Source organism: Ptychodera flava, chromosome 13 (genome assembly GCF_041260155.1).
Source record: "Ptychodera flava strain L36383 chromosome 13, AS_Pfla_20210202, whole genome shotgun sequence".
NCBI classification, from domain to species: Eukaryota; Metazoa; Hemichordata; class Enteropneusta; family Ptychoderidae; genus Ptychodera; species Ptychodera flava.
Genome location: NC_091940.1, coordinates 37,051,803 through 37,072,381, shown reverse-complemented (window position 1 = coordinate 37,072,381; position 20,579 = coordinate 37,051,803). Strand labels below are relative to the sequence as shown.

The window sequence follows — 20,579 nt, the reverse complement described above, 5'->3', positions numbered from 1 at the left end:
ATGACATGCGTAAATCTCTTTACTCCAGTGAACTTGAGAGGTTAATGACCCTGAGTGACCCCGTGTCAATCCAAAGTGCAGACGATTGTTTGTTTTGTTGTTTTGTTCTTGTGCACTGTCTAAACTTTATTGAACTTGTCTTCTCGGTTAGTACATGAGCAGACGAAGTTGTTAATTTTGACAAGTCAATTCTGGTCTGGACTAGTCAATAGAATTCAAACAAAACAATAGTGCAGTCTACAAATACAGGCGCTGTTATGACAAGTTAAGTACTGTAGTAACTGTTTCAAACCTGTTGAGTAGAACGAGGGAAGAACTCACCAAAGCTGTAGAGACGGGCTCTTTGATAACATGCAACCTTATTGTCGAAACAGGAACTTCGTATAATGACTACAATGGTTTTTCAACAAAAGAAACGAAAAGAATAAAATTATGGAAAATGAATCGAAAGTTAATGCAATATAGAGCTGACTGCACGGTAATCTTTTTACAACACATAGTTTCATTTAATGTCATAATCTTTTAAAACGAACACGATCAGTGCACAGCATACCAGTATACACTTTTGAACAACAGTTGGCTTAATTTATGACTATTATGCAGATGCATTCAAATGTTGAACGTTGTTGTTGAACGCTGCGAAAGAAAACTTCGATCAAAAATCTCTCCTTCAACGGTATAATCAACGTTTTCCACGCTTTCTCCCTCCTTTCCTATTTTCCATGTGTAGACAGAAGTAACCACATCGCGAGTAACAATATTTCCTTCGGTGTTTAATCATGGGTGATTTAGCTTCAAAGAAACTGAAGATAGAGTTTTGCTGTTCACATGGTGATTTAAATACAGGGGAGCAACTTCTCGACATTGTGCAATAGTCAGGCGTATCCCAGGCACGACCTGACAATCTCGTGCTGGGGCTACCAGGCTTTGACCTGGAGAAGGGGTTTGGCATTTGACTAGGAGCAGCCTTTCCCCTCCCTGCCGGCGGTAACACCCTCATGGGGTGCGAGATTTCGGTGTAATATCAAATCCGTTGTTGCCATTTTCTTTTGTTGGGCAAACATTTTTTTCTTACGAAAGGCAAACTGGTCTGAAATAATACAACAAGAAGAAAATTAAAACTATATTCTTGACCGTCTACAGTACAGTTAATTTTTAGATTTTTTTTCTCGTACAGGATCTATAATAATATGTAAGCTTACATACACACATCAAATATAATATAAACATAAAATAACCGAAACTTATGAAATAAACATATTAGATGCATACCATTTTGCATATTATTGCCGATGCATTGACACTAAAACGTGTACGCTTCCGTCATCAAATTATCTGTTGAGGTGACAATGAATAAGGTAAAAACTGTTACCTATTAAAACGGGCATTATATGACCCATCTCTAAGCAAAACATGGTCAAACCTTTTGATACCTTGCTAAATTCTTCGTAAGACCCCTTCTAAAAACTAGGATGTATTGCTGCCATCTTCCAGCTAGGCTAACAGCTCGAAGGAATGGGAATTATGCCAGCAAGGGAGAAGAGGCGCTCATCTTACTATGTTGGAACTCTACTAGCTGTTGCCGACAAAGCAGGACACCTAGATCAAGGCAAACTACCAAAATATTATCTTGTATCTCCAACTGACGAAACTAAATGTTGTCTGAACTACATGTCGAATTCTGTCTGCTATGATTATGGAAGTTGTGACGTGCGGCTTTGTCGGGACTCAGAGGTCAATAAAGGATGATATGATATCGAGCAGCAGCTCAAAATTTTCCCAATTAACCGGGATCAAAAAGTAAAGTATGGCATGCGTAAAAGTCCTTCACAAAAACGAACTTTACAAATTTTAAAGTGAACCTTGAGTGACCCCGTCTCAATCCAAAGTGTGGACAATTGTTTACTTTAATTGTTTTGTTTAATACCCGAATTTGAGTTTTCTAATCATAGCAAAACTTGTATAACTTGAGCTTCAGTTGTGAAAGATTCGTGATAAATCAATGTTTTTTCAGTGACGGTGAAAACTTTGTTGAGATTAGGTCACTGTCATGACGAGTACTTTCAAGTTGATTACCCGCTAAGATAGTGCTTAAGGAAAGTATTACCTAAGTTTGGGTTTTCCCACTGAAGAAATATTTGCTGAACTTGAACGTTGAGGTGTGAAAGATACGTGATAAAACAGTTTTATACTCCTACGAATGTGTAAAGTGAGGTGAAGAGTTGGCATAAGGAAAAGTTGACCCTCTGAAGAAAGCAGTGTCGGGTACTCGGCCGTGTGAGGGCGTTTTTGGGTACCTAACAACAAAACATCCGCTGGACTGCTGAAAGTTCCCGAATTGGCAGAATATTCCCGCTTTATCTCTTGAAATTCAAATAAATAAACTCGCTTTACAGATTAAGTTTATACTAAAGCATATAACTGACCTTTTCTCAACATACAATTGCCCATAACTAGAAGACCAATTTTTATATGAAAAGCCACCACGCGTATGTAAACTTTTCCAAACATAAGCTTATATCGGCCGAGTGGCACAACTTTTCGATGGAAAAAACCTACACACGTAGGTCTGCATGCTTTTAAGAAAACATACAGTCCAAAAAATCGAAAAATTACCGGTATGTTTTCCCGAAATTCGTTAAGACCAACCGTCATTATAACTGACGCTTTTCCACTTAAAGGGAACATATAATGCTAATTAGTCGAGATTACCAAAGATAGTAATTTTTTGTTTACTTTTCATTTGGAATATCTCGGACGCAGTTGAAATGCTGAACCATGAGCTCGTTTTGAATATTAATTCTGGGAAAATTGTTAGTGGTTATCTTTTAGTATATAACGGTAAATGTTTTTAACCTCCAATTGGCGGGAAAATACGGCCACTATTTAATTTTTTTGTCACTCATCGACCCCTCCCCTACCCCAATCTTTGCTGTACCTCGAAACGGGCTTATTTATGCGACGTTTGTAAAAATCATTTACTACTCCAATCGATGTGCAGAGTGTGGGAATCCGACAGCTTGCCAAACCGCTGCCCTTCTCCAGAGATCAGACAAAAAAGAAAACAGCCGTATGATGGCGCTGTGCGTTCCGCCGGAGCTCCGATTCGACGGTTAACGAAGAGAAGTTTCGTTCTTCTCCCTGAACCTGCATATGAATGAAGTGAACACGACTTTCTCAAAGGCCGAAGTTGAAATAAAATCGACTTTTTCACCTTGTCAAAAAATATTGTAGCCGAGTCGGTTAACTTTTTGATGGAAAACCTACACACGCAGGAATGCACGCTGTTACAAAAATATTTAGTACAAACATCCGTAAAATACCGAATATTTTGGAGAAATTCCTTGAAACTTTCATTCTTCTCCCTGGAACTTCTATTAAATAAAGTAAACCTGCATTTCTCAAAGACCGAATCTGATACAAAATGACATTTTTACCTCGTCCAAAATTATAGCGGCTTAGTTGGTCAACTATTCCAAATAAAAACCTACACGCGTAGGTCTGCCCTCTTTTAAGAAATTTCATTCCGTGCCCTGTGTACGTGCATTCAGTAAATAACAAACGTCAATTACCTCCATGTATTTCCAAAATTCGTAAAAACTAACCCGACTGTCTCAGAGGAGGTCGAAGCTGATGTAAGATAAACCGTTTTACTTTGTCCACTAATACAGTGGCCGAGTGGCGCAACTTCCGACCGAAAAACCTACAAACGTAGGTTTGCAAGCTTTTTTAGTCCAAAGAATCGTAAATCACCTGAATATTTGGATAAATTCGTCAAGACTATTCGCCGACCGTCATCATGACCAAGATAATTAACCAACCTTTCTTTTTTACTTTTGATTTCAAAGGGCCCGGACGTAGTTGAAGTGTAGTTAAAGTGTTGAACTATGTGCGCGTTTTGACAACAGATTGCTTATAATTGTTGTCGAATCTTTTTTTAAATTTAGATGTTTTTTAACTTTCAATTGCCAATAGACTGAATTTGTAGGTTCAGTGTACAAGTAATATTTTAAGACTGAACTGTGTACTGCTTCTTGTTTATTGTTTATCTTTTAATGACGATCTGGCGGGTAGCTATTCGCTAGAATTTCATAAAATTTTACAGTTACAAAACGAAAATGAAATCAACTACAGGTAAAGAGCGTAAAATAGGGGTGCGGATCGAAATAGCAGACTGAAATACGCAAATTTAGGTGTAAACAAAGTTATCAAAAGGGGTAGGTAGGAAAAATAATGCTCTCGGATCAATCTACCATCCCAAGGAATGTGAAATGGCCCACCCCTTCAACAAGTGGCCAATCAATTGTGATCTGGAGATACATTTCTCGTACAAAAAGAGTCATCACCATACGTATCTAATCGGTGTTTATACTATCATACGTACTGTCACATTACAACGAAACCTTGGCAACACAATAACCTTTGACCTATACGTCTCACCTTGGCGTCATTAACCTTCATAACACAAAACTTTGGTCGGACAAATGCTTACGGTTGGTGTGAGTTCACTAGCAGGCTTAGTGAACGCCTTAATGTGAATTCATAATCAATAATACCTGTCAACACGATTTGCTTCGACGAAACTTAACAGATGTATGGTTTTAAGGGGCAGAGGTTGCTGCAAGCGGTCGCACAGCAGTCAATAAACTGAAAATATCTGATAGAACTTAGAACAGCCAAACTGTGATATGTTGACCCTTTTCAGACAGAAGCGATAAAAAATAAACGATGTTTGAAAACACTTATCACGTCCTGCACTGTGTCCTGTATCAATACGATGCTGTCAAAACACGAAGCAATACCAAGCAAGGCAAATCGACGTATTGGTTAACAGCAAGGAAGTTTATTTGTGACTTAAAATGTACATATATGATTACGAGATTTTTCACAGGCATAAATAGATGACATACATGCACCTTCAGAGGTTGTTTCTGCTTCATAATTGCATCGGTATTTTTGTCTACGGATCAATCGTCTCCAGGGGAAGAACCAAAAAGTTGAAAAGCATTTTGTGAACAACGCTAAATACAAATTCGAAGAGTTGCGACAGACAAGATTAAGGTACGGACACAAGGCCTTTATATTCATACATCTGTGTGATGGAACGTGCACAGCATGCTCATCTGAGCTATTTGTATTGCGGCCCAATCATCTGAATATTGATTTGTGGTGTTTATATCTGAACCGTAGTCTCCGATTAGTGGTTTACCTTTCAAACCAAATCTGTTTCAATACAGAGGACCATCTAAAATACCAAATATCTAATTAAGCACCAGTTTCTTATGAACTCGAGAAAATCTTCAAAAACACACCAAATTCAATGTTTTCCGTTGCCCTGTCTAATCTTTTTTGTGTAAAAAACGTAAACAGATTACCAACTGCTCTGGTAAAATTCCAGCAGTCTTGGTATGTATCATCTCTATCATCTTTAGCTTAGTTGAATCGAGCATATTCTAACACTTGAATTAAGTGATTTGCGACCAGGGATATTAATTCTACTTTAAGCAAGTTAGTCAACGGATTTATGACTTGTCTGTCATTCCGACTGTTAATTTTCAGGAAATAAACATAGTAATAGTATACTACAAATGAGATATTTACACCGACAGACAAGGAGAAATTTGCGAAATGATTACATGAAATAAGTTTTCTTATGGTCTGAAGTCAGAGAAGGGCACATGATGAGATATACATATACACAATAAATATAGTATTTCGTTCTCTCTAATGTAGACAAAGTTTCTTAAGCATGTCTTCCTTGTGAGAATATCAGCCAATCGGTTGCACGACTTTAATGGCGATTTCAAGTGATTGGCTGTTTAATACTGACGTCATTCACCACTCATCCAATCAGGGCTTACAGAATAGGAAGGTCTTTGACTCCTGGAGAGTGCCGTGTGTTTTCTCTAAATCCGTCACTGTGCCTGTACGAGCCTGTCAATTCCAAGATGGCCGAACCCTCTGGATCAGAATCTAACACACTCCCGACTCTCGGTCTGTCAGCATACTGTATTTGAAATTAAAGAAGTGAAAGCATTATTCATGATAAATGTTAAACAAAGATATAGACGTCGGCAATCAACGTACAACAGCATGTTCTCTTGAGTCGTGTCATTATATGTACGTTAGGTACGTACCCCGTCATGATAACTCCAAATGAATCCAGATGTTCGCACTACCAAGATTAAAGTGCTGTTTAGTTTATTTAAGGGACGGTAGCTTTAACTTTTGATGATTTTTTCACTATTTTGGCTTTGAATGTTAATTTTAGGTTCCTGTTCTACTTCCAAAAGCCATGATGAAACACCTACTTTGGTACTGCTACTATTATTGTTTACATATTAAAGTTTAGTTCCGAATAAAAATTCAACTGGACAAAGAATAACTTTCAGTCTGTACATGAACAGGCTGAGTTTACAAGCTTAACACTGTGCATCTCTACATGCTTTGGGAAGGAGAATAACAAAACTAGTTGACATTTAAAACAAGAACATTAAAAATATCATGGAACGTTACGTTTACTGTCCCTTTAATATCGGTGCTTTGTGTGCATATTTCATTCAAAATCTTGCAGAGTATGCCTTTCACCCGGTTCATAGATCAAATTTCCTTTTTGCTCGCTATTTTCATGATATCCACTGAAATACGTATATGTTTTCCCACCATTCTCTCTATTTGTTTTGTGAAGGAATCGCGCAGATGCATGTGGATGATAGGACTATGACGGTATGGTCGCTATAGATCCTACTGTCTAAGCCAGCGTGTCCTTATGAACAGAAAGATTTAATATTTTTAATATTGAGTTGTGTAATAAAAGTACTGTTAATTTTATGTAATAGTCTTTTTTCTCTCATTCATGAAACTCTAGAATCTACATTTTTTTTCTTTTATGCAAAGTAGTGTTTTCATTCTTTCTGATTCATTCTCAAATCCACATTGCACAGCCCTTCTCCTCCCGTTTGAGTGTTTATCCACTTCATTCCCTCATGAAAATGGGAAATTTCGTAAACTTCCTACAGCAGCGTACCACATCCAGAATCAAGATGCATCTTGGTAAATTGATGATCCAATGGTACACTATCCTAGTGATCAAACTAGCCGGATTCTGCAAATGTTAAAAGTGTCTACCTTCCATCTATGCTATCTCTTTTCTATCGTCTGTCCTTATGGTTGCTATGGCAGTGTCAGGAATGCCACGGGGTAAATAGATTATTTTCATCGATATCCGGACATTCACCTTTGTCAAATTACAACACAAATCATATCCACGAAATGCTAATAATTTAATTTTTACCAACCTCATCTGGGATGGACTGAACTGGTCCAACTCCCCAAACCTCCAAAGTGTCGATTTTGAACTGCTCATCGTAAGACATCTGCTCGTTATTGTAAGTTGTTGACGGTAAGCAGTGACCTTTGCCAAAACTACCGTCTATCCACAGGCCAAAGTATTCAAAATGGCCGCCGAAACCCTAAAATTTGAACAAAGAATTGCGTATTTTTAAATGTACATGAACTACAATTGCGTCATTATATTTGATATTTTTATTCGATTTATATACACACTTCACTTAGTATGTAATATTTACCTTATTTTTTCTTGACTGTGTAAACAGGATCCTTACAGTAGTTTATGAGATTACCTAAAGTACAGAGTTGGATCCTGGCGAAATACTTGCATTTTTTTACAAACTACACTACATTGGCTATAACTGCACACTCACCAGACCACTGGGGAGTGTAGTCGTCTTTAGGTTGAAATACTGGTAGCGGTCGTTTTCTCCCGAAGATTCGTAAATCTCCATCACTGGTGCCAGTGAGAACAGGAAACTCCTTGCCGAACCTGCAACGAAATGTGATGAACACTGATCTCCCTGAGAACTAAATGTGTCTGTGTTTATTTGTTTGTTTGTTTGTTTGTCTCCTTATTTTACCATGTGAATAAACTTAATGTAAGCTTATTTTAGGAGTAAACAGGTGAGGTAGGGTGGTATATGCAAATGAATTCAAAGTGTTCACTTTCTTTACTGTATCCACAAGACAGTCTCTGGTAATATTTAATGTGAGATAAAATATAGTCCCAGTAGCTGTGATAAACATTGCTCAGTAGTGCTGTAAATACTACCATTGTGGTCAACATTTAGTTTCCTTTCTGACTGTAAAAAATCAAAATCAAAGATGAATACAGCCTGAAGTAAAAGATACATGGCTACGATATTATTGAATATATTCCCACCGTAAAATCGTGCGTTGGGTTCCCAAGAGTCGGCAGCGAATCCTCCGAAGACGTGTCCATCGTGGTCCTTGACGATCAAGAGAGATGGGCCCTCATTCATGATATTCTGTGCCATCGTGTTGAAACTCTCTCCGTGAAGCCGATTTGAGAAGAGCAACCTCCACTCAGACTGCAGTCGCCTTGGCAACAGTTTGTTGATGAATAATATAGAGGGTGTATCGAGGGCGGTTTTCAGTTTACTCCAACTGAATGTGACATCCATGCATTTAGGTACCATTGATGTCAACTCCTTGTATGTTGTACCTACATCCTTGCCACGATCAGCACCACCCCTAGCTTCAGCTGCCTGCATGTCAGGGGACGAAAACACGGAAACACAACGTTACCTCTGGGTGATCGCATTCCAATGTGGGCAGGGCACTCAGTTTGCAGGGGCTCACATTGTCTTCTTTTAGCTTGATCGCTCTACAAGGATATTCCGAAAATTATTTGTAAAAGTTTACTGAACAGCCCTAAGGCTGACAAGTGCAAGCGGTATATAAGGTGCATAATTCTGATCTCTTGGAGGTCCTAGAGTCTTTCTCGCAGGAAATCCAAATTCATCCGCAAGTGACTGCTATGGCCACGAACATTTACCGGACTGCATAAACGCTTGTAATTGCAAACTGCTTCCAGGTAATACTACCTGGAAGCCGATTTGCATTTACCGGTAACAAATGTATCAGTAAATCAATAAATGGATTAAATAACAAAACAAGCAAATAATAACGACGTAATTTGGTTAGGTATGTAAGAATCTCATCAATGAAAGATGAAGTTTGTTTGTTTGTTTGTTTGTTTGTCTCTTTGTTTGTTTATTTGTTACCTTGTCTTGGTGTATATCCAAGGCGTATCTGAACACTTCAGCCACCACTTGTGCAAAACGTGGCGTGTTCGTCAACCAACCAACAATATCATACTCTCCGTATTGCTTATTTGGAATATGCAAACTAGCTGAAAGAGAAAAAGATGTTTGGGTCAAACTTTTACATCTATGCATAGCTGTACTGAGCTTGTCTTCCGCTGGTCTTCAATGTTGATGAGTTGGAAAGCAAACATTTGTCGTGTGATAATTTACATCGAACGAAAAAGTGTCTGACTGATTACAACTGCTGGCGTTATATAACGCCAGCAGAGAGGGAGGGAGGGAGAGAGGGAGGGGGGAAGACAGAGACAGACAGACAGAGACAGACAGACAGACAGGAAAAAAAGACAGACGGAGAGAGGGAATATTCACGTAACAATATATGTACTTCTTAAAATTTATATATTTGTGTCTGTCTGTCTGTCTGTCTGTCAGTGTCTTATCACGCCGTGTATGACGCTGTGAAATAAACTGGTGACCTCACCGAGACTTCCTCTTCTTGCAAGCTCTTCGGCACCGATAGGCTGTTGCTCATCTGTGTTCATGGACAAAGAAAACATGATAAACTTTTTAAAGTTGCATTTAATGTTTCCAAAAAAATTAGCACGACGATAGACAGCTTATACTTTATTTGTATGGGGAACTGTGCACATCTCCCGTTCGAAAAGTGATTTGTACTTTTTATGCCATACGATTCAGATGTTAACAGTAAAGTTTAATTACGTAACCACGTGACCCAAGGAGACCAATGGCAGTTAATGACATCGTCACAGGCCTAACATTGTAGACTATTCGTCAGGTACTAATACTTGCTTCGTATTTTTTCTTTCTTCCCACATGTCCAACTGACCACTAGATTTTGGCCGAAAGAGTACACAGTACGGGCCCACAGTGGTCTCGGGGACTCAGAGAAGTGCCCGTGTCGTCGTATAAAAGCAGGTTAGTAGGGGACATTGTTGTACAGGGGGGTGTAACGTTACAGGATGTATAGAAGAATTTTTTTTATTTATTCATTGGAGAGGAGAAAAATCGCAGTGTGCTTACACACGTGAAGACAATGATATCATTAACAAAAACTGCTTAGCAAAATAGAATTACGAAGTTACCTTTCCAGAATAGATCTCTCAGTAAATACTTAGCAAGTCTCCTGTCAGCTTCATCGGATGACGGCAACTCCCAGTGTTTGGCTTCAATAATTGGCTGCATCTCCTTCTGAACGTAGTGAAGGATATCACTCACAAACTAAAAAGAAAAAGAAAAAAGAAAAGTAAAAAAGAATCACGCTGACATAGCAAAGGTGACTTTCAAAATCATCTACTAGGCAAGTCGAATTTAAAATAATCAATGAATGTGAAAAAAAACTAAGGTGATTTTATAAAAGCAAGCAAGGGTGAAGTTTAGTTCAAGTCCAATGATGTTTTTTTTCAAATTCTCTGTTAGAAGACACGTGACACCGTAGTGTTGTAAATATAAACAATCTCTGCCCGTGACGTCATCATCTAATCCCCTATTCTGATTGGCTGTGACATACATACCACGTACAGATCTCTAGCAGAAACACCTTCTTTCTCATCACTTGCTAGTTTCAGAATAATCTGAGCTTGTTGTTCCAATGTGCCTTTCATGATGTGTGCCATGGTGATGGTAAAGTGTTCCAAGGTCACGGTCACGCCTTTCTTTCCGACCTCACTCGGTTTCAACATTTCATTGAATAGTCTGTTGATAATGTCATCATCTCTAACTTTGGGGCCGATATAAGCCTGAAAGAGAATGGACGCAGAATGGATTAAACTCCGCTATATTTGAGAAATAAAGCCAGGAGTGATCTTATCTTCATATATTTGAATAAAGCAATGCAAAGCCCTCATTTCCGTTTTTTACTATATGAGCTGCTAACGAGTTATTTGGTCAGGGCGATAAGTCCCCCCCCCCCCCCATGGTGATCTGTAGAATAAATGAAGTGGATTAGGGAGGGCAATAAACAAATATGGAATGTTTTCTTTGAAATATTATACTGTATTGGTTGACACACACGCGACACAGGTGAGGCCTGTATAATGAAAAAAAAGTATAATACAAACATTTTTCATACTCATCGGAAAAAAAAGTTTAATATATGACATTTACTGATCATAATTCCTAGACAAATAGTGCCTGAAATACTGTGTGTTAAAACTGGTAGACGGACTGAGACGAATAGAAATTTCCACCGGCTACGTGTTTTCATGGAGGTAGCCTATTACCTCCATGGTGTTTTTCTCAAAAACTTGTTGGTTACCATAGAAACATAGTTTGTGTGTATGGTATTTGTAAGGGTAATTCGACAACACATTTTCAAAACAAACAAATCGTGAAGATATAATCACAGTTTTGTTCACCATCACCAAATTAAAAATCTGAAATTACACGCATACCTGAAGACTCTGCAGACTAAAAGACTGCGTTATTTGTTGGTGACCTTTGGGGTCTTCAGTGGCTGTGATGCTGCTAAAAACACGATGAATTTCTTTTCGTTCTTCATTGGTGAATAATTCATAACACTTTTCATACTCATCGGTCCTTGCACGCTGTTTGCCCTGAGAAAAAACAACATTTACGAATAAAGAAAAATACAGTTGTAAGAAAACAACAACGGTAGCAAAGTTGAACAATTTCATATTGCGTAACTTCGTGCAAAGTGCGGTGCAACCTGGAACGCCCCTGCCAGGTCCATAGGTCATTGACTCAAATACTGGGCCGAGTGTCGACGACAACGGCATGAGAAGTACCAACCATGAACCGTAAAAACTACAGTTTGCGTAATATTTTGGTGGACACTGTTCTGAATTTAGAAGAATTGGATGTGAATCTATACAGGTAGTGAAAATGACGTTTCGTCACCCCTTTTTCGTTCTTTATTACCTTTGTAAGAAATTTAGTCAACCCGTGCATTTGATTCCACAGTTCAAAGACGGGTGACGGTGTCGCTTCTTGACACATGCGCAGTTGCAGCACGCTCCATTTAAACCTGTACCTGCATCATGAACTCCGTCGCACATTGCACACGCAGATCGCAGTCTCTCGACACGGGCACCATGACACAAATAGTACCATCTGGTTATGATTGGTGAAGGGTTTGTTAGGAGGACATAGGATAGCATACGGACAATTTTCACCGACACCTGTTGATGCCATTGAATAGCGTAAACTTTAAACGACCTTGAAGTCCGAATCTCGCCCGAGCAGATGAGGAAGAAGACCCCTCTTTTAAACAAGTCCTTGAATGATATTTTCGTATATAAACCATTCCATCATGAGTGTCTTCTATTAAACAATGTGTTCTTTTTGTGAATGAATGGTTACAGTTCACAGTAAAACCATCAGTAACCACACGGGATCTAACTAACATGTCTGCCAGAGATAACGTGACATTCTCGGGCCAACATCTTATAAGTAACCTATTACTTGATAGCACATAAAAATAGACAGCAATAGTAAATCAAATGTCAGATTCGACGAGATGCGGTCATCAAATTTACTAACCTGGCTTATGATTTTGCGTAAAATTTCTAAGACTTTCACTAAACACTTATTCCAACTTAAAAAAAGGCCATTGGCTTAGCATATGCAGACCTTGGGAACTTTTTGTTTAATTGTAAAAAATCATCATCATGTTTAATCTTCTCCATCTTTTCCTTGATTAATTTTACTCCAAACTTATTCAGAAACTTTAAATTCAGCCCAAATTTTCAATAAAGAAAAACAGTGCATCAAATCCAGTTTAATTTGTTTTCCCGAAAGCATGACTAATTTGTAGTATTAGTTTAAATTTAACTACCTAGACCCGATAAAAAATGGAACACCGAAGTTTTAGACTGTTCGATGTTTTTAATGAATTTGATTGATGTGAATTACGAGGACACGGAATCACACAGACTGAATACGGCAAACTACACACGTCGCGAGAAGAAACATTTTTTTAGATTTATATATCGCTAGAATTTGAAACTAAACCGATTTTGAATAAATTATAGAGTGCTAGACGGTGGGAATGTACGCCAGTGTGGTATAGTTCATCAGTAATAATGTAGCAGAGAAAAATTTCCGTCTTTTAAATTTAAGAATCGCAATGTTTAGGCAAAAAGTGAAAACATACTTACCCTGGCAAGACCGCAAGTAAGATATGTCATCCATTTTCGTCCCATGGTAATTAATACAGATCATAGAATATTATTACAAGGCTGTGAGAGAAGCTTTGAGTGGCTACACTCTTAACATACTGCACGCAACTTGTAAGTGGTAGGTAGATAAGTGTGAACGAACTTTGGTCACATATACAGTCAGTGCATTTATCAGGTTAAATTACCTCACGTGACCTTTAACATTAAGAGAGTCCCGAGTACTGTTTGTTTGTTGCTATATCTTAACTCGGTTAACTTAACGGGTGTAAAAGTGAAAGAAACTTGAATGCTATTGTGTTCAGATATAACGAAAGTTTTTCACAGCGTTAAGGACGGATTTTCTGTCCCTGTCAGCGCGCTGCAATTGTATGTTGTAAGTAGGATAGTGTTGGTGTTCCGAAAGACTTGCAGACATCGAAGAAGATATCAGGAAAGACAAATCCGTATTATCTAAAATTCGAAATGATATCATTTAACTTTTCATATGACTCGTATGTTTCCGGAATATAAGTTTTTCGAACAACTCTAAATGTTACTTTATCTAGAATAAATTGCCAGCGACCAAACTTACAGTAGTTTGCGCCTCGGAAATGAAAGACTACTTTTACTCAAACTTTCCTCAAACAAACTTTCAAATATTCTCTTTCAAAATCAAGAATATTATAAAAGTTTCAGAGTCCAAATATCAGTCCCCGAGGCGCATTAACATCTTAGAAGTGAAAATAATATCTGTTTTCCGTGATTTCTTGTTTTTTTCTTTGCCATTTGAAATAAAGTTTTGTCTTTCAATCAAATTGAAGTTCTGTAAGAGATTACAAGAAGTGATTATTTTCCTTCATTATCACCACCCCCACCACCATCGCTCGTACCACTACTGCCACCGCCATCACTGCCACAGCTACCACCACCACCATAACCACCACCACCATCATAATCGTCATCGTCATCATCATCATCATCCTCATCATCATCATCATCATCATCATCATCATCATCATCATCATCATCATCACCGGCTATCGATACACTAGTATCTTTGCATGCGCTTGATCCCACTGTATCTTGTAACTGACTTTTTTTTTCAATGAAATCAGGAGCAGTAACCACTGGAGACCGTTGTTGAACCCACAGCGGTTGTTCGGAGGTCAGGTCATAGGCCAAGCTTTGGTGGCTGCCGGCAAAACGGTTGATCCAGGACTACACGCACATTCATTGCATGCGTATTTTATTAAGCCAGGTGAGATTCAGCTGTTCTATGCAAATCACCTAGACTAATCTATGTATCAAATATCGCTGATATTTGTGATTTTGTTTGACAACGTGAATTGTGATTTGTAAGCTTATGATCGCGTTCAGGAAGACCGACCAGGCCAATCACAATCTTACAATATTCAAATGTTAACATGAAAACTGCTTTTCGAATATTTACTTAAAATTGGCGAAATGTCTTTTAGTATGAAACATGCCTATTCTACATTCAGCAGGGGTCCTTTTCCGGCATCATTTAACTATGTCTCAATATATGGGCCATAGCTTGCTCCATGGTCATGTGAAGTTAAATTGGAGGAGATTGGGGTGGTAGATCACAAGTAAATTGTAGTTGTTAATAGTTCACGTTCCAGTTAAAGTACTATATTCATTACGTATTGACTTCAACAAAAACGATTAACTTTTATTTCAAAGTAAGAATCACATCATACATGAAGTGAACGGACACGATTAATTAACAGGGAAATACAGGTCGGAATTTTCATATAACCAGCTTGTCCATAGTAGTTAAATAGGAGAGGAAAAATAGGAAATTGACAGTTTTATAAAATTTCGAATAATCGAAAAACGTGAATAAACTATGTAAATTGTGAATTTCACAGAGAATGTCTGGCAGGGCTGTGTTCAGATTATAATGTACTCAGGGCAGTTTCACGAAACTGGTCATAAGCCGATCCTCAATTAAACACTAAATATCATAACACGATTGGAACCAATTTGGGATAATTGGATGGTGAATTAATGTCCGTTTAATCTGCAAATGTAAGCTCATCTGCTTTTCTTTTATAGTTACACACTTGTTTTGTTGAGTAATTTGTAATACTGCAACATTCAACCATATATGGCACCTACCACTTTTGAGTAATTTGAAAGATATCCAATTATCCAAAATTACTTCCAATCATGTTCATAATGATATGATATACCCCGTCACTGTTCAATGAATAAAACCTTTCTATCACTTATCTCGATAACACTCCCTATAGGAGACAATACACATTCACACCATATGGAAATCCTCATGAACAACCACTTACTCAAAATGAGTTTCATGTCATATGTTGGTAGATAGATGAAAGGCAGCGAAATTCTATGGCTGTATACATCGTCATACGATAAAGTTGTCGGGTATGAAGAAGTTGGTGCTGAGACGGTATTTTAACCCTCCCCATTTCCATCATCAATTGATTATCAGAACTGTCAACAAAAGTTTCTATTGTGAAAAACCTCGACATTAAAGTTCATTTTGATTACAGGTCAGAACTCTCGTCCGATACTTTATCGAGTTGAGAGACTACGAGATGGTAGAAGTTATGCTACTCGATCTATCAGTGCTGTACAACAGGGTAATGCAATTCTGACGATGCAAGCTTCATTCAACAGAGAAGAATATTCTGAGTTTAAACACCAGTACACCATGCCAGTGGTACCACCACCTGAACAGTTACTAAATACTTGGGAATTTACAGACAAACACATGGAGTAAGGCTGATTTCATAAAGCCTTTAACTAATATTAAGGTAGTTCGCGCCTTAAAAATGAAAAACTTAAAAACTTTTGTTCAAACTTTCCTTGAGCAAACTTTCAACCAATTTCTCTCAAATCAAGAATAAAAATCAGGGATCGAAGTGCAAATTTTTACCCGATATTTACCGATATTTGAAATTCAAAAGAGCCGCAATATCCCTGTGTTATCTACATGTGGAAAATAAAATTCTCGAGTTTCACTAAACTAAGCCAGTGAAAACTTTAGTAAGGCCTACTGCGTAAACTTCAAGATAAGCCCCCACAAGATGTAGGCCAAAAGAATAGTTGAAAAGTTTGAGAGTCTGGACATCTGTTCCCGAGGCGCATTGATTGTTGAATCTATTTACGGAATGCCGGTGACTAAAACGTGTTATTCAAATTGATCTTGCCATTTCTGTTTGCACCGACTAGGTGGAAACTATTTCTCTGCGTCTGTACTGTGTGTATGAAGTGCTGTGAAGTCTGCTGTTAGTATTTGAATATGTCGAATACGTTAAAGGGATACAGTCGTCGGAACTGTGCTAAAAGGTCGTAGGGTCCAATACCGGGGACAGCTATGATGATGATGTGCATCTAGATATCGTGCACGAAATACATTGTTTGTAAACAAGAAACTCGCACACGCGCAGTTCCGACGACTGTTTCCCTTAAAGTAATCCTTTGGTTCTAAATCAGTATGTGACGAATGTGTTTGCCATAGCGTTATCTTGAAAACATAACAGAAACAGCATGTACATGATGCGTTTTACGTATCACTCGAATAACTGTCGCTTGATTTTCGAATAAGAATGTTTTTGTGAAATGATAACTTGTACGAAATTTCTTTGTATCAACAGTCAGTTTTCAGATACTTTGCAAGAATACGTTCGTGAAAGAAGAGCGGTAGAGGTTCCCATTGAGATGAAACCGATCGACCCCAAACTGTCCCTGCCGTTTATAATGTTACATAAATATCTACAGGACACAGATGAACCAAAGAGAATGGTGTGGATGAAAGCGATCGGGGACATCGGTAGGATTTTTAATGAAATACCTGAGTGCACTTTGCAGTATTTTGTCCGTTGACGAAGGACGAACTATGAGCAATGAAGTGGTAGAATTATTGCGAGCTGTAACGTCAACGAAGGACATCAGATAAATGCATTACCAAAACTGGTGCACAACTGCATGTCTGTAGGAGACAGAAGGGAAACGTGTATGCAGAGCGAAGGATATTGTTTGCAATGAAAGGAATATTGTGCAGTGTTTCTTTTGAAGACCAATCTGTAAATCCTAAATAGGCTGATTAATAGAACATCAACTGAAACGAATAACAGAACGATTTCAGTGATATACAATTAAAAATTTTAAAAATTTGACAAATTCTAACATTGCGACACCCCTCATTGCAGGAGAAGACGAGCATTTGAATCGCTGTTTAGCAGCCTACTGCTCTGACATGACGTTTGCAATGACGTCACGCCTGGCTCGACCTAAGATAGAACTTGGTATGATAACATCCTTAGATCACTCCATTTGGTTTCACGCACCATTCAGGTGTGACGAGTGGATGCTCTATGACTTCGAAAGTCCGCGCTCAGGTAGGTTTAAATCATACTTCTTTTTCGTATCAGACAATAATTTATACATATTTATATCTTTTTTCAAATGACACGCCGAGCACACTGCAACCAAATAGAGGCAATTTGAGCTCAGCTGGCCGAGCCGAGCCGTTTGAAGTTTAATACGGCTTGAGGTGATGTGTATCAGTTATTATAATGGCAGGCGCCACCAGTGTACTGTTATGTGGAGGGAGTTTGATGATTTTACACTAAAATCATGGTATGAATGAGCTTTCAACGAAACTATCGTTGATCTTTTGGAAGGCATAATTTTATATTTCCGGCATACCGTTGACATAGAGAACATTCCCGGCTTTGCAGACGTATTGGGAATTCATAGAAATGCCTTCGTTTAACGAGATACTTCGGAATCAAAGCGAATAAAACGACTATCAGCAACATGACAGTGGGCTGCTCAAACCGATGTATTTTCTGTCGCAGTAAAATACTTTGAAAAACTTCTACATTAAAGGAGTTCGGATCGCGTGAACATGCACCTGATAGTACACTCTGTAAACGGTGTTCAATTTACGCACAGGTATCTGAATGTACTCGTTAATGACTAAGTTTGAGCTTAAAATAACAACATTTTGGTTTATCGTATAGGTTCACCGCTAACTGCAAACGTTTTCAGAAATTTGTCACTGCCGCATATTTCCTGCGAAGTTATCTGCAAGTCACTCCCCAATTTTTGTTCACAAAAGGTTATATTTATTGTATCCGTATATATGTGAACGAAATCGTTTTGTTCTATTTCTTTGTAGGAGGAGGGCGTGGTTTCAATTTAGGCAGATTATGGAGACGGGATGGAACATTGGCCGTCTCAATTGCACAAGAGAGCGTTCTCAGGGCTGAGCGTAAAGCAACCAGTAAACTTTAAAGAAAACCATGAATGAGATTTTCGGTCACAAGGTCAAAAAAAATCCGGAGGGTATAATGATGGATTTTCACTTTATGTCAAATGCAGGATTCATATGTTCTTCGGGGGGGGGGAGAGAGAGAGAGAGAGAGAGAGAGAGAGAGAGAGAGAGAGAGAGAGAGAGATGATTGAAGGAATGAACTTTAGCAGACAATCAGACTAGGTGGTAGGCTGATGCGTGGGGTGAACGCCTTGTCCCCTCAAGTTGCCTTGCTTGGCCAGACAGTAACTGCTCTGACAAGACATACCAAGCGACTGGGGGGGGCAGTCTAATTTCGTCATCAAACAATTTCCTATTTTGTGTTAAAATAAGAGTTTCTGTATTATCAATAAACTTATATTAATTTATCATCAACATTGTGTTTGTTTTTGAAATTTCGAGGCAGATCTGCCATTTAAAAAAATCCTGCACTGGCCGCTAATTTATTTCCCATAGTGGTGGACTACCATTTAGGTGGTCTTGAAGATTGCTTTTCTATCTGCTCTACTTAGAATCAATTCTTTCCAATTTGGAAATCAAGTTTTTGTTGTAAGTGGCAGCAACAGTTGCTTGGAATATTTTCCACTGTGTGTTGAAATATCCACTACTAAGCACGTCAACATTGACCATACATGTGCCGTGCATTATTAGTGGTGTTGATCAAATTCAGTTCTGGCCTATAATTTATAGTAATTGTCAACAATAAGGATGCACGTCACACAATAACAAAAAGCTGTAGGAAGTAGACCAAGAAACTGTAGTTGCTGACTATAGCGAGTCTATGTGTTGATTCGACAGTCGCAATGTTATCAATAAATAATACAAATACTAATACATAGAACACCTATATTGGAAAAAATTGTCTAGAGTTATAATACTGTTGCTTTTACCCCGGCGTACTCCCATAGAGAGCTGTATAGGTATGTGCTACCCAAACGGGTCACTCTTTGACGACAAATAAACTAAACGTGGGCCGACTTGTCATCCCCCCTTAAAACACAAATATGCGAAGGAAATGTCTCCATGCTATAGGAAAACCTTCACATACAATAGAATATGGAAAATGACTAGAAGATATTCCTCGAATTTGTTTAGACCCCTAGCCGATGTGGCCCGCGATATGCATGAGCACCGTTTAATTGTAGCGAACTCACTAAGGTCGATGACCGGCGATGAACCCGCTGAATGACCGTAACCTGGCAACTTAACGTCCCTAAGGGGCCGTCGATCACGAAATCGCTGACACACTAGAAACGTACTTCCTTTAATAGTTTAGGGGAAGGGGTAAGATCCTGATTCGTTTTTGTCGTGCGTCACATTCGCAGTGAGGACGCTGCTGTATTATAACAAAGTCAACTATGTGCTACTACTGCAGTACTATCTCCAACATTCATCGAAAAAAAATGAACACGAACAACACGCAAAAAAAAAATAACTCTGATAGTAGAATTTAGAATTTAGCTACTTGGCATGTTGAAAATGAGCAAACGTAAAGTTTGTCTATCTAATCTTATGTGTAGATTTTGGGGGCTTGAACACAAAACTTGAAATATATAGATATTAACAGTTCTTCTAGCGAGGCGAGAGGATAATCCGTTGAACTATTTTTTGGTGGACTTTGGGAGTGTTTCTTCATTAGGCCTATTTCCACAGAGGTGCTAGTGAACACTCCTCAAAATTAAAATGTCTTTTTCCATTAGATGTGGTTCAAGAAGTAAGATAATAATACAATTCTCTCTCATCATTTTTCTTGTATATTCCATGCTGCCAGCAACATACGTAAAGAAACGATGTCATGTTGGTTCAACGGTTCATGTTGTTTCCCTGATTCTGATCACAGGCGCTCCTTAGCTAGGTAGTCTGCTAAGTAGATCGATTTTCGGATCGATCTATTGATCCCGTAGTCGATATGCCCGCCACTGCAACCTAAATACTTTTTTCTTTTATGGGAGTGTAGTTCTGGATGTTTTGTGCGAGCGCACG

General features: G+C 38.4%; 2 protein-coding genes across 3 annotated transcripts; one reads left to right on the top strand and one right to left on the bottom strand.

The window, feature by feature from the left end:
• Window positions 1-4,823: 4,823 nt before the first annotated feature.
• LOC139148346 (MTOR-associated protein MEAK7-like) lies at window positions 4,824-13,444 on the bottom strand. Of its 2 annotated transcripts, none has more exons than XM_070719744.1 (10): window positions 13,280-13,444; window positions 11,555-11,716; window positions 10,676-10,900; window positions 10,247-10,382; window positions 9,625-9,675; window positions 9,102-9,229; window positions 8,237-8,582; window positions 7,725-7,843; window positions 7,299-7,472; window positions 4,824-6,007 (listed from the first exon to the last, which is right to left on the bottom strand). In XM_070719744.1, exons 1-10 carry the CDS (start codon window positions 13,322-13,324, stop codon window positions 5,858-5,860), a joined length of 1,536 nt encoding a protein of 511 aa, XP_070575845.1. In that variant the 5' UTR covers window positions 13,325-13,444; the 3' UTR covers window positions 4,824-5,857. The 2 variants fall into 2 exon arrangements, with proteins under 2 accessions (XP_070575845.1, XP_070575844.1); XM_070719743.1 differs by lacking the exon at window positions 13,280-13,444 and adding an exon at window positions 12,042-12,144.
• Window positions 11,839-18,971, top strand: LOC139148347 (acyl-coenzyme A thioesterase 8-like). Its single transcript, XM_070719745.1, has 6 exons — window positions 11,839-11,996; window positions 14,395-14,537; window positions 15,826-16,051; window positions 16,933-17,108; window positions 17,488-17,676; window positions 18,462-18,971. The coding sequence occupies exons 1-6, from the start codon at window positions 11,914-11,916 to the stop codon at window positions 18,575-18,577; spliced, it is 933 nt and encodes a 310-aa protein (XP_070575846.1). The 5' UTR covers window positions 11,839-11,913; the 3' UTR covers window positions 18,578-18,971.
• Window positions 18,972-20,579: the final 1,608 nt, after the last annotated feature.